The 15,130-nt window shown below is 37.2% G+C and overlaps 1 protein-coding gene across 4 annotated transcripts; it reads right to left on the reverse strand.

The window, feature by feature from the left end:
- Positions 1 to 959: 959 nt before the first annotated feature.
- On the reverse strand, positions 960 to 9,717 carry LOC117597320 (inactive histone-lysine N-methyltransferase 2E-like). Of its 4 annotated transcripts, none has more exons than XM_053237698.1 (13): positions 9,266 to 9,717; positions 8,117 to 8,252; positions 7,804 to 7,966; positions 7,486 to 7,678; positions 7,246 to 7,347; positions 7,061 to 7,132; positions 6,829 to 6,921; positions 5,978 to 6,070; positions 5,189 to 5,281; positions 4,548 to 4,619; positions 3,858 to 3,963; positions 3,550 to 3,614; positions 960 to 2,548 (listed from the first exon to the last, which is right to left on the reverse strand). In XM_053237698.1, the coding sequence occupies exons 1-13, from the start codon at positions 9,362 to 9,364 to the stop codon at positions 2,468 to 2,470; spliced, it is 1,368 nt and encodes a 455-aa protein (XP_053093673.1). In that variant the 5' UTR covers positions 9,365 to 9,717; the 3' UTR covers positions 960 to 2,467. The 4 variants fall into 4 exon arrangements, with proteins under 4 accessions (XP_053093673.1, XP_053093672.1, XP_053093674.1 ...); XM_053237697.1 differs by having other exon boundaries at positions 960 to 2,833; XM_053237699.1 differs by adding an exon at positions 8,381 to 8,455 and having other exon boundaries at positions 960 to 3,614; positions 9,266 to 9,344.
- Between the last annotated feature and the right edge of the window lie 5,413 nt (positions 9,718 to 15,130).

The following is a 15,130-nucleotide window of genomic DNA, read 5'->3' on the forward strand; positions in this document are numbered from 1 at the left end:
GATGATGTCACTAACTCTAATGTAATAACTTTTTCCAACTAGGAAGTGTAATTTTATGTGACGAACACAGACGAGCGGAGTGATACACACAGTGAAATGTCCCAGTGTGGTTACATTAAATATAAGCACTCTCTGTACATTGCTCGTCCAATCGAATTAGAGGACCAGAACTAAGTGTTGTATGATGTTATTTCACGCAATAGCCTCGAGGTTCATTTGTATTTGCCCTGAAGGCAGAGGTTGATTTTTCATGTCATTTCTCCGGGAAGTTGCTTTTCCCCTTAACACAGGACCTCAGGGCAGAAAGTACAGAAGGAAACAGTAGAAAGTGATGTTATGGCCCACATTCCTGTCATCTACAGCTTGGACATCTACAGGGAGTTTATTATATCTGTATTTGGAGAGTTACTGCAAAAAAACAACAAAAAAATGTGAAGACAATTTATCAGCACAGCACTTTCCGATTGAAGATCTTCATCAACTGTCAACTGTGCAACAAAGTGCTTGTAAAACCGAACATTTCTTATATAGATATTATTTTTCAGGTCTAGTCCCCTGGATTGGTGACAAAATCCTCTTTTCAGTTGCACCATACTCTGGATATAAAAAGTTTACACACCTCTGTTAAATTGCAGGGTTTTGTGATGTAAAAAATGAAACCAAGATAAATGTCATATATATCATGTCATATATTTTTCATCTTTAATGTGATATAGCAGCAACAGAATTCAGTGAAAAACAAACAGAAACCTTTTTGGGAATAAACGTTCACCAAACATTGACAATGTTAACTATTAGTAGCTAGATAAAATGCTAAAATACTAATCATTATTATTAAATAAACTAAATGTTAAATAAACCGGGGCAAAATAAGATATTTGTTAAAACAACTGTTAAAGCTGCCTGTACTTCTCATGCGTTTGTTTTCCTCAGAACCTCCTGGAGCTAGCTAAACCACACACACACACACACATACTGGTTTTTAAGTCTTACGAGGACTTTGCCGGCCAAACCAGTTGAAACGTGGTTTAAGGGGACCCACCTTTCCCTTTGTGCTACAGCAATGCCGTAAACATCAAAAAATTTGGTTTTTTTTTAGCAAGACAAATTTCACTTCAGATTTCTTCTACGCAAAATTAAACTCTTAAACACAAGACCTGACATTATGGTTGCATATAAGGACCGTCTGAGAAGCTCCCGCCTCCGACAGAATTGGTACTTATAAGGTCACACCGCTTTATCGGGACATCAGTTTAACAATACACAAAAAAAGACTTTACACTGTATTAGAAGGACAGGCATGTTTTATTGGTACTCGACTTAACACAAACACAAACATGACCACATGGTGATTTACCGGGTCACCTGTGACTTAACAGAACAAGTCCTTCTATACAACAATTACAGAACATTAAGCAACTCAGGTTAGGGATACTACAACTGAGCACTTAAAAAACATAACTGTTAACTGTTAACATAATTTTTAACTCTGTTAAATACAGTCCCCTCTGAAAAGCAAGTTCAATTATATTGTTTTTCCTATACCTAGACATCTGGGTTTAAGATCAAATGACGAATATAAAATGATAGCTCAGAATTTTAGCTTTTTTTCCTGATATTTACATATAGATTTTTTAAACATTTTATTTTCAAGTGATGAAGTATGTTGGAACATGTGACTGGTGTTTCTTGTTGCCCAGGTGTATCCTGTTAAATTGATAGTTTAAAGAATTAGTAGCTATGAACAGCTACTCTTGTTTTGAGCGATGTATATGGGATGTATGTATGCTGGCTTGATACAGTTATTGCAAGTAAGGGATATGAACCAAATATTAAGTGCTGTTTAATTTACTTTAAGAGAATTTGTGCCTATACCAAAAGGTGCCATGTTTTAATCTGTGTAACACAGATATAAAAATCAGGAAATGAAAGCTGAAATTCTAAACCATCATCTCATATTCATCTTTTGACCTCAAACCCAAACGTCTTCAGTGTATAGCAAAAACAGACTAATTGAGCTTGCTGTTCCGTTACTTTCAGAGGAACCTTTATGTAGCATCCCTTGCCCATTTTTCCTGCTTCTAACACATCAACACAGAGAACTGACTGTTATACCAATATATCCCAACCCTCAACAAATGCCATCGTAGAGAAATAATCAATGTTATTCACTTCACCTTTCACTGGTTGTTATGTCTGATTGGTGTATACAACACGTATCAAAAGAATCAATTAGATTGTGATGTTTAAAATTGTGAACCTTATAGCCAGCTTATTGCACATAAAACAGCAGGTGCTCTATGGGACATGGGCAAAGCATCTGTGTTTGAGACTAAACAAACAAGTATATAAATATGCACATCATACAACCATAAAGACTGGGAGATATGATGACATATACTTTTGTTTCAAATTAAAAATAGGTAAAACAAAATGATAATTATGAGTTATATGACTAAAATAAAAGTCAAAACCACATATATAACTTGGAAAATACAACCAGAACATCCAGCTTTGGCTTCTTTTGGTGGGTGATCCTTCTGCATCCCTGTAAGAAGAGATTACCACATTATTCAGCACACAAACAGTGTGGACTGATCATGACCAAAACAATTGGGCATGTAACACATCAATATGTTAGAAAAACCTACCAATCTGCACTGGTGCACTCATAGACACATTCATATTCTCACTTTCAGTGCCATTCTCAGATTCACTTCCATCAGTTTAGCCAGGAGAACTAAATGAACACCACGGTAGGGTCAGGGTTTTGGGTTTGGCAGCCATGGCAGAGTCTACATTCCCACACCAGATATCTCCTGGGGTTTGGAAGCTTTTAAGTGCAATGAAAGAAGATGACGTTGCCTCTGTAGTACGCAATGACTTTTGTAATTTCTAATCCATCAGTAGTTTTTCTTATTTTCAGTACAAGAAATTACAGATGACTGAAGACACTCCTCAGCTTCATCCACTTTAGCTTTGCCCTCTGCCATTAATGATTCCTCAACATCTCCATGTAAATCACTTCCACCAGCTCCCTCTCTTACTTCCAACAGTTGCTGGCTTGCAGATGTTCCAGTGACTGTTGTTGGCAGCATTAAACTGTCTGATGCACTGCCTAAAACTGCAACTTTTGACGTTCTGTAGGTCTCAGACACTTGCTTACCCTGAACTTTGCTTGAAAGATTATCTGAGGTTTGTGTATAGCTCGCTTCACTGTCATAATCTACATCAGTCAACTGCTCCTCATAAAGTAAACCAACTTCTTCTCTGGCCTTAACACACACTTTGCCCTTGCTTGCACCTTCAGGATTCAACTTGGCAATCTGGGAATAAATAGCCTTTCGTTTCTCCATATTCAAGGGGCATTCTCCTTGTAACTCTACTGAACTCTCAGATTCACTGTCTGACTCTGACTGTGGCACATATTCTTCATCTAGTGATTCATCCTCACCAGTACTTACTCTCTAGTACCAGAAAACAAACGATCACTAGAAATTGCACTTGCAAATGACTAAAATTTATATAATGAATTATAAATGCACTCACCCATGATAGTGACTCATTCTTAATAAGTTTTACAAAGCAGGACTTGTGCCAAAAACAATTGCAGACTGCAAAAGAGAGAGAAGTAAATAAGTAAGAATGTAAGACTTCAATACACATAAAACTAAAAACACCACAACTGTTGCCTTAACTCAATATAAAAAGATGAAGCTTAGAATTTTATTAATAATTTTCAAACCTTATGAATTTATGAGACCAGGACCACTGTCTGGAAACAATGGGCCAATTGGACAAACCATACCAGTTATAAATTAACTGCCATCTTAAATACTGTAAAGTACATTACTGACCTTTGCATCTCAGACCAATCCATTTGAGTGATGCTACAGGTCCAACACATGCTGCACATTTGTTCATGCTCGAAACAGTTGTGAAGACCATTTCATGTTTACAATTCTGTGAATAGAATTAATAAAACTCATTTGACATCACAACCAAAAATATTTGTCTAAAAGTAACTCTAGTGGAGGAATAACATGGAAAGCAAAATCCATTTATTTGATGTTAGATGATGTGCACTTTGGGCATTTTCACAACTCAAATACAAATACAGACAAAAAGAGCATGCCTGTTAGAGGTTTTACTCTTGACTTTATATAACAAAAGCTGAGGTGACAAAATACTAACAAGTATCTGGATATTCTAGATACTGCATCAGCATTCTCTTTCACACGTCTTCATTTTAATTCTGGATGTGTTTAAGTATGAGGCAATGGTGACAAAAAAAGCAAAATGTATGTTTTTAAAACAAATCAAAAATGATCAAAATAACTGATAAATATAGGTTTTGATAGCAGAACATGTTGCTCACTAATGTGATATTCGACATAGTGTATGAATGGCTTTGGTCATTACACATACAGTAGATATTTGAAATTATGCAACATGAAATAAATTATACAAATAATGAAGGAAATTATTGATGATGTATTCCATAGAAATATCATAAGCCAGAAATAATGTCTATCCAGCAAACTTACTTTTTCTGTTTTCTCACTTGGTGCTATTGTATCTTTTTCCTCAGGCCCAGATTGCTCCTTCACAATGGTAATCTGAAATATTAGACAACAAAATGTTAAGGTTACAGATTAACCAGGCTAGGAGTATTTTCTGGCAAACACCAAACACCATTTTCATGAATTAAAATGTTACACCGAGTGGGTGGTGGGTACAAAAGTTAGTGTCACATTCAAGATCCAAAAGGGCAATACAATTTTTAAACCTATTTTGGTTCAAACATGCATTAGCTTTAACTAATGGTGTTTTCCATGCAAACTACACCATTAAATAGGCAACAGTAGTCTACAACAAATGTGCTATGCATCAGTTCCTTGACACTCACACTATACTATGTCCAGTTACATTTTCTGACATGTCTGACCTCCAACAGCTCTCTGCATGCATGTATCAGGCACACTTTACTCTCGCACTCGACTTTATGACTATTTGATATACAGGAAGTGTATCCAAAAAAAATTGAAGACATCAAAAAAACTCCATTCTCATTCCAAACATCAGACAGGCAGGGCAGCTATAGTGTCTTTCTAACCAGTTTAGTGACATTAGCAGGCAATGGCTATCCTTTTGGACATAATTAATCAGAAGATGATCTCAAAATTACCTTTTCTGTCTCCTTTCTTGGAACCTCAGGCTCCATCTTGTCCTTTATAGTCGTCAGCACTGTTGTAACCTCAGTAATGGTTCCAGCTGTATTCTAAAAACAAAAATAACAAGAGATTTCTATGATGATAAACCAGCACCCAAGTCAGATCAATACACATTTACAGTGCACCACTCCCAGTGACTCTGAAGAGGCAGATAAATACCTAATAATGTATATGGTGTTCATGATATAGCTTCACAAAGTGAAGTCCCTCGAGACCATGTTTCTGTCAGACGCTTTACACACAGCTGCTGATGTGCATTTACTATCACATGTCTACAAGGTCCCATTAATACCCAGTGTACTGATAAACCAGTGCTGTGCCACACACAAGCTGATGAACACAGAGTCATCATATAAATCAATACTGTCCTCATATACCATGTACTAGTCAAACACACTGACACACACTAATATTCCTCTGGTAGAGGATCCTTATAGCATAGTTCCTAAAGGTTCTCATTAGACACAGTGTTCTCATAAAACAGGTCTCAGCCATACACATCACATACACACACTAACTACATTCTTAATATAGTGCCTACAACTGCAGACACTTCTATCTCTGTGCTCAAGAAATGTTTCCAGTGCGAGGAGCAGCTCACAGACACACTTCACTATTACAGTGCACCAGTCCCAGTGACTTTAAACAGACAGTGTACTGTGATTAAAAACTCCCTCAAACTCCGCAAACTGCACAGAACAATTAGGGAGATAATTAATCAGATGATGATTTCTACAATTTACCTTTTCTGTCTCTCCTCCTGGAACATCAGTCTCCAACTTGTCCATCACAGACGTCAGCTCTGATGTAACCTCAGTGACGGCTCCAGCTATATTCTAAAAACAGACATCACAAAACATTTTTCTCATTTCACAATTGTTACACACACACACAGTATTCCCAAGAAGAATTTGGAATCAGCGATTTTCTGTAACAGTTGTGCTGGAAGTTTCCAACGAGTTTCAATCAACAAATTTTCAGTTCATCCACAGTAGCGCATCAGCAGTCTTCCATCATTGCATCTCTCAAATGCTCTATAGGGTTTAGGTCAGGGCTCTGGGAAGTGTTCATATGTGCACTGTATATACAGTATATTAGGGAAGTGCACTGTATATATGGTATACTATTTATACCCATATAATGGACATCCATCAGTGACAATGATGCCCGTAAAAACAGTGCTGTAGCTGATTAACTCATAACTGCACCCCACACACTGTAACGTGTGTGTCACTGCTGTACTCACGGTAGACCACATATATACTCAGTGCTGCTCCTATAATGGTCCCCTACTACTGAGGGATGAGAATATAACACACTGCACATAGTAAAAGGAATGAACTCTAGTCAGTAACTATACATCTATTAAATGCCAATTTAAGATAATGTATGTGGTGTACATGATATAGCTTCACAAAGTGAAGTCCCTCGAGACCAGGTTTCTGTCAGATGCTTTACACACAGCTGCTGATGTGCATTTACTATCACATGTCTACAAGGTCCCTTTAATACCCAGTGTACTGCTAAACCAGTGCTGTGCCACACACAAGCTGATAGGGGGATCATTAATCAAAACATGATTTCTATAGTTTACCTTTTCTGTCTCTCCTCCCAGAACATCAGTCTCCAACTTGTCCATCACAGACGTCAGCTCTGATGTAACCTCAGTGACGGCTCCAGCTATATTCTAAAAACAGACATCATAAAACATTTATTATTAATAAAACCAAATTTTCAATACTTATTATTCAAGCTTGTAAATTGAGTATAGAATTGTATATGTAAAATCAACAGGTTTTAATTCATTATATATTTCTGTAAATGACCTGTTCTGTTTGGTTGATGGCTGCCTGGGTATCTTCGGTCACAGGGGTAAAGGGGTCTGCCTCAGAAACAGCCTACAGAACAGGTTAAAGAGCAAGATGAAAGGCATGTATTAAAACTGGAGCACTGCTTGGTTTCAGCAGACCATGTTAGCCATCTTCCAATTCTTTCACTGACTACAGGATACCTGGTGCTGTGACAGAGACTGATTGTCTTTCACCCTCCTGGCCTCACTCAATGCCATAGTGCTGTTTTCCTCTGGTGGCAGTTGGTGTTCTTCAGCTACAATCTGTGAAGATTTGTTAGGACAGTGTAAAATATTGGGAATATAATTAGATGATTGTAGCATGTAATGATTTGTAAGTTATGTTTGCACCGGCATGTTTAAGCGTGGCCCAATAACACTGAATAGTTCAATCTTCAATACCTTATTTCTCCAAGGCAACTCAGAATTGCCATAATCGTATGTGATTTCTTCTCCAGGGTCGATGCTCCTAGTCGCAAATAAACACAGATGAGGCTTTCCCTCTACAGTGATTATTTTCATTTTGCTGTTTGGGCTGATGTGGTCATCATTGACAAGTCTCCCAAGGGAACCATCTTCTCTGGAAGCATCGACACTGAAGCATGATATAAGACAACACATAACATCTTGTGGCTGCACAGAAGACCTTTTCAAAACTTTATGCATTAGCATGATCTTACAGAAAACATTATATGAAGAACAATGCAATGTTATACATACCATAAGAGTCTTCCATTGAAACGGAATTCATACATGAATACTTTCATGGCATCGTGATATAACTTCTGTCGTCGTTCACATTCAGCTTTGTTTATGAGTTGTCCTCTGTACTCCAAAAGAAAATCTCCCTTATCAAAATGAACACAACTGAATACTCCACGTCCTGTATGAGAAAGCACAACACCTGTTAGTCCAGTGTTTATTCAAGCCGAGCAGCACATCTGCAGTGTTCTCTAACATCCTGATGCTCCTAAATAAGAATAATAATTTTTTAAACAAAAAAAATAACAAAGAATGACATATTAAGACTTACCTATAAATGAATTTATATATTTCACATCAAATCCCTCCTTGTCTTTGGCAGCAGATGTGAAATATTCAGCCTCCTGTTTGGGATTGTCTCTCCTCCTCCTCCTCAGCTTCATCTCACACAGTCTGTACACCGGGCGCTGTGTGTCCACGCACAACTCATCCTTAGTACTTTAGTTCATTTAGTTTATACTTAGGTTTGAAGCCTTAAAACACTTTGGCCTGTATATAGGTTATTGTTATATAAATGTAAAGCCTGTGAGCCTACCGAGGGCTCCATCAGTGATGCTGAGGGATGTGCAGTTACTCTGCTGTGACGTCACCGCAGCACCAGCACACACAGCTGATAAACAAACCACACCACTCTCATTTATATACTATATATAAAAATATATAATAAACATATATATAATAAATATATATAGTTATTTAAAGGTGCGAACTAGCTTATTTACGAGGCGTGTAGAGACTGTCAGGGGTCAGAGAGAGTAAAACCCGCAGCTGCAGCATGATAAAATGTTAGTGTTAAATCGCGCGCCCCCGACGCGCGCCCCCGACACGCACTACAGCGGCGCGAGCTAACAGGAAGTGGTGCAGCCAAACTAAGCAACTGCAGCTAACTAACAGTTAATAGAGTTCGCTCCGGGATTAATAAAATAACACCGAAATAAACACTTCTCCAGTCTCCATGCTGTTTGTTGTTTACCGGTTGTTGCTTGTGTTCAGCTAAAGCAGGCCACTCGAAACCATTTGAGCTACAAACCATACACCCGCACTGTGTTCCGGAAGAGATGATTTAAAGATCAGCGATGTCGCACATTAGCATTAAATATCATTAGCAACGCTACCATGCTAATTTACCGATATTTCCCGTTTATATTAATTAAACCAAATTCACATAAACCATAACCTACACTTAAACTCATTCATTAAAAATACATTTGCCAAGTTTTTAAAGTAGAGAATTCTATGATTATTATGGTAACTAGCAGGATTTTTAAGATATACTCATTAGACTAAACATGTACCCCATTCTCATGAGCATAATCATTTATTTTTTAATCTGAATATGTATAAACTAAAGTAAACGTGCATTTTGCAATATAATCATATAAAGTACATTTAATAAAGTGTATAAAGTTAATTCTCATACCTGTTTTTTAAAGATTGACGTATTATGAGTTCCGCATGATGACGCGCTGCACATAGAGAAACTCCGCCCACAAACCGAGACACGTGACATGAATGACATCGGCCGCAGCCAATCAGAGCGCGAATTAGGCGAGTCAGCGGTAGCCAATCAGAAGGCTCAAATTTTGTGTGAGTGTGTAAGTTGGTGCAATACCAAGACCAGACTAAAGGGGGCGCTATATTAAATTCCGAGTTAACACTGTGTAAAGTCAGTTTCAGGGGTATGTGGTGTAAGTGGACTTCGACCGAAACTTTGAATTTTAGCTTCTCTTACTTAGATATATATAGATATATTAGAGGAATTATGGGGACACTGTCCCTGTCCTCATAATTCCAAATGTCCCCGTAGTGTCGGTACGTAATCAGGTCAAAAGTCCTCATAAGCCACAAAAACCAACGCACACACACACACACACACACACACACGGTTTCCTTTTGTGATTTACTCTCTCTGTCTACTTCTTTCTTTTCTTCTCCCTTTATTTCTATTGCTTCTCTCTCTCTCTCTCCCTCTCTCTCTCTCTCTCTCTCCCTCTTTATTCTCTGTCTCTGGCTACTGTTTTTTTTTTCTCCCCCTTTATACTTCTCTCAGTGTATTCTATCTCTCTCTCTCTCTTTCTCTCTCGCTCTTTCTCTCTTTATTCCCTGTCTCTGACTACTACTTTTTCTCTGTTTATATTACCCTTAGTATATTCTCTCTCTCTCTCTCTCTCTCTCTCTCTCTCTCTCTCTTTATTCTCTGTCTCTGACTACTACTTTTTCTCTCCGTTTATATTACTCTGAGTATATTCTCTCTCTCTCCCTCTCTCTCTCTCTCTCTCTATACCTCTTTATTCTCTGTCTCTGACTACTGCTTTTTTCTGCCCCTTTATATTTCTCTGTGTATTCTCTCTCTCTCTCTCTCTCTCTCTCTCTCTCCCTGTCTCTCTCTTTATTCTCTCTCTGACTACTTCTTTTTTCTCTCCTTTTATATTTCTCTCAGTATTTTCTCTCTCTCTTTCTCTCTATCATCTCCTGCTGTAAAATAATGAAAAACCTCTCTCCACGTCAAGCCCGCTTCTCTTCTTCTTTCTGTGATTTTGCTGTACATTTGCAGATGCACAAAAGTAATGACTGATTTAAACAAATAGCAGCAACCTTTCATGCCAGTTGGTTTAGATGAATTCCTAGACAATCTATGATTTATTTATCTGTGACCTCCTCTCCCAGGCTTGTTTACAATGCGGAGTGTAATTTCGGTCTATTCTGTCTCTCTCTTTAGTTTCCTCTCTCTATCTTCGTGCCTCCACGTCTCTCTCTCTCTCTCTCTCTCCTCCTGCTGGAACACTGGCACTAAGTCAGGAAAGCAGCTTTCCACTTGATGCCTACTTCACTTCTCTTACTTATTTTTCTTTCTTTAACACCACGGTCTCATGCAAAATTCATGGTTCAACTAGTGAGTGTGGGTGAGATTTGGCTTGTGTGAAATGCTGCAAATTTGTGAAATCATGAGCAACATGACTAACTCAAGTAATGTGATTAAACAACATTATACAACAGTTAGTTCCGGTCCACTAATCTGATTGGTCGAGCAGCGTTCCAAGAGTGCCTATACTTCCTATAACCACACTGAGATGCTTCACTGTGTGTATCGCTCCTCTTATCTGTGTTCGCCACATAAAATTCCACTTCCTGGTTCGAAACCATTACTATAGTAGAGTTAGTGACATCATTAGCGGATATAGCAAACGATATGAGCTAGCTAGCCAACTAGCCGACATGCTGTAAAGTGAGTGTGGCTTCTTTGGGATCTATTTCCGCTAATGAAGCAAAAATAAACAGAACATTTGGCCATATTATGTCTGAAATGTCACTAACTCTATATTAATTTCTTGTTAACAGCACTATTGTATAAAAGCAATATCGCACTCACAATCATGCGGTTATACTGAATATCGGCTCGGCTGTGATTAGCTACTGCACTCACCCTGCGGCTTCGTGGCCACCCTTGAATCACATCCGTGCCGATATTCAGTACAACCGCACTCTTGCTCATGTGATATTGCTTCATCATTAATGCTGGTCCTGCTAGTCAGTAATCTAACAGAACTTTAGTTTAATTAACAGAACTGATGCATAAGAAATGATAATTCTTTATAGTAAGAAATGCAGTTCAGGTTAATGGTGTTGTAATAACTGACAGTTAGTACATGTACAGTGAGTATATACTGTATATAAATACAGTACGTACCTCTCGGTGTGAATGAGTGTGTGAATGGGTGTGTGTATGGACTGGCATCCCATCCAGAGTGTATGCCTGTTATTCCCATGATAGGCTCCAGGTCCATCGCAACCCTGACCAGGATAAAGCACTTGCTGAAGATAAATGAATGAATGAATGAATCTTTGAAATGACATGATTGTTACAGCATTATAAACACTTCTAAACATTACAAACTGCACCTTTAATGTAAAGGGGTGGCCTCCATGGGTTGAAGAAAGGAACTGCTTATTTAGAGATGGGATTCTCTGGTTTGCAAAATGCATGAACAAAAGTTTGAATGAAATGAAGCACGCAGTTGCATATAACCTTCAGTTAAATGCACACGGCAAAACAAACACCTGCAGCAAGCCTGTATAGCTTACACATGGGAAATCATTTCTCACTTCAGCACTTCAGAGCTCAGAGCTCTGAGAAAAGCAGTGCAACAAATAGGCTAAGCATCACCCACCCACCCACCCACACACACACGCGCACACACACACACACACACACACACACACACACACACACACACATCCAGCAGTCTATATTATAACATGTCTCAGAGAAAAGGCACAGCAGCTCATTAAAACCCAAATACTTGGCACAGGAGCTCATTAATAAAGCCGTAACGTTGGCTTGGCAGTCTAATGATGCAAACCAAGCAGCAGTTCTTAAATGCTCGCCAACTTTTTATATTTTTTTATTTTTTAAACAGTGTTTGAGAAGTTTGAGCTGATGTTCATTTGCAGCTTTGATTCATTGCATCTGCATGTGTGTGCCAAGTAAAACTGAAGCGTTAGTACATTATAAAAGGGAAGTTTTAAATTTATTCAGAAAATCCACGTAGGGCATTTTCCACTGAAATAACTATTTTTATGTGTTTAATATGGATGCACTGAAACCATCTTTTTTTAAACACTGAGTGTAAGTACATCTCATAGTCAACAGTGATACCGATACTGATACTAATTAATCAGTCAGGAATGCAATGGTACATTTAATTTAGCTCTGTTTATGGTTCCCTGGTTTCCATAGTGACCATGAAAACCTTTTTTTTATGTAGCAAGCTTGCAATTAAAACATCTTTAAGCAGACTGAATGTTTTTAGTCGTGTTAGTTAAACTGGTTTCATACTTAATTCATGTGATCAGTGCAGAAAATGAAGGCAATGTTACAAAGTAAATACAATTTCAACATTGTTTAATTTTTTTTTTTTTTAAGTAGAGGTGTCAATATATTTTATCAAAAAAAAAAAAAAAAAAAAAAAAAAAAAAAAAGCAACCAGATTTTTTGTCATTTTTGGAAAAACTCCAGACCTATTTATTTATTTATTTATTTATTTATTTACATATAAGTGGTTATTCTGTAATTAACAAAATCCTACAAAATCTTTCAGCAATGTGGAAAACAAAATACTTGAACATCATCTTGGTGTTCAGTATAAAACCCTATTAGGTGTATTTTAAATAAAATTAAATGAATGGCTCTCAGATTTCACTGCACAATTCCTGACATGCTAATAAACAAGAAATTATAATATAGCAAAAATATCGTCACCTAAACAATATTTAACTTACTTTTTCTCTTTTCATAAAATGATGCAACAGAAGCCATTTTGTACAGACTGGAAGAGGAAATTACAAGGATCTCCTGAGTAAAAGCAGAGATGCAAAATCAAAAAAATCCACTACAGAAGACAGAAATGAGTAGACGGGGTCTTAGGGAATATACTGTTATACACTCTTTCTACCTATGTAAATAAAATATAATCTTTATGTGATGTCTGGTATGTCTTCCTGATAAAGATATTATATTTTAACAGAGTTAGACCCTTTCAGAAATCTCTCTTTTAAAAATTATTTTTTTAAAGCTATTGAAGAGAAAACTGATAATATTTACAAGCGATCTAACATCTGAAATGCAGAACTACAGAATAGCCTTCTGACCAGTGCGAGCTGATGGGAATTTTAAGCAGCTCAGAAGTAGCAACAAAATATTCTGATTTTAAAGCTATAAAAGGTTCGTGCAGGAGCAGGAGCAGGAGCAGGGTTAGAGTTCATAGCTTCTCTTAGCACCTCACCTCTCTTAGCCCCATAATCCTCTCACCAGAGAACATTCCTATATATAACGTTTGTGTTCTATTGCCTTTTTTTGCACACACACACACACACACACACACACACACACACCCTCCTTTTCTCTTTCTCTCATTCTGTCTGTCAATCTCTTTCTGTCAAACTCTGTCCCTGTCTTCTCTCTCTTCCTTTCCACTCTGCTCATCTCCTGGAGAATTGTCAGTCAGTCAGGAAAAAAATGCTGTGTATTAATGCTCATGGTCTGAATGCAGTCTGTCCCATTGCCATTTTTATAGAGGAACCTATGAAGCATACTAGCCTCAGGGTTCTATTTTATATCACAAAAAAAAGAAGCTGGGACCCAAATAAACTTCAAGTTTGTCTCATAAAACATGGACGGGTGTGTGATTGTGTCTCTGTGTATATGTGTGTGTATGTGAGAGAGAGACAAGCTCAAAGTAAGCTCCTTATTTCCTTATTCCTTCATGATTTACACACCTTACTATCTGAAGGATGCATCATTACTTTTTTTATGAAAGCAGCACAACTGTTAGGGTTTAGAGTGAAAAAAGAAAAACTTTTTCAAGCTATAGAAAAAAAAGGCAAAAAAAAATTATCCCCATGTTTCAAAATTGATAAACTATTGAATTTCTTCTGCACTGTATTAAATAAAAGCATAAAAGTAATAAACAGATTTACAGGGTCTTACCATGGGAGTGAGGAAATACAACACAGCAAGAATGAAAGCTCAATAACATCAGGCAGTCCTAAAACACTTCTACTACAGTGTGTCACAAATAAACAAACAAATAAATAAAAACAACAACAACAACAACAACAATCATCATCATCATCATCATCATCATTGTTGTAGCAGTTGGTTTGATTTTTTTTTTTTTTTTCACAGCTACACTTTTTCATGGGGTTTTCTTTTTTCTTAAGAGTGTGTTTTCCTCTTACTATGTTTTATTATGTTTCAGTAAAGGTTACAGAGCACTATTCAGCAAAGTTAATGCTGATTAATTATTCCCAAATTTCCCTTTTTGCATCAAAAATATAAAAATCTATCTATCTATATATCTATCTATCTATCTATCTATCTATCTATCTATCTATCTATAATAACTTTTGCAGACCCATGTGTCCTGGCATCCTCTTAGTGAATAAACAATCGAACATATAATGAGTTATAAAACACTTGGTGCATGTAATTATGGGAAAATAATCAATGACAGGGTGATGTGATGCAGCCCAATGCTAAGCACAGTTACTGTTATCACTCCAAAGTTGATTATTATCCAATAACAGCCTTCCCCAAAGTATTTTATTCTACTTATAAAACAGCAGTTTGCCACCACTACCATTTTTTTTGCATTAAAGAAGCACATCATACTTTTTACTTTTTGATTCCGTCTTTTTATATTCTTTTTTTTTATATCTCTTCACTGTGTCCATATTTAGCGAGCTCGTTAAGCTATTGTCAGGTTTGTTTAGATTCTGCAGTGGT

Source organism: Pangasianodon hypophthalmus, chromosome 10, assembly GCF_027358585.1.
Source record: "Pangasianodon hypophthalmus isolate fPanHyp1 chromosome 10, fPanHyp1.pri, whole genome shotgun sequence".
NCBI lineage: Eukaryota > Metazoa > Chordata > Actinopteri > Siluriformes > Pangasiidae > Pangasianodon > Pangasianodon hypophthalmus.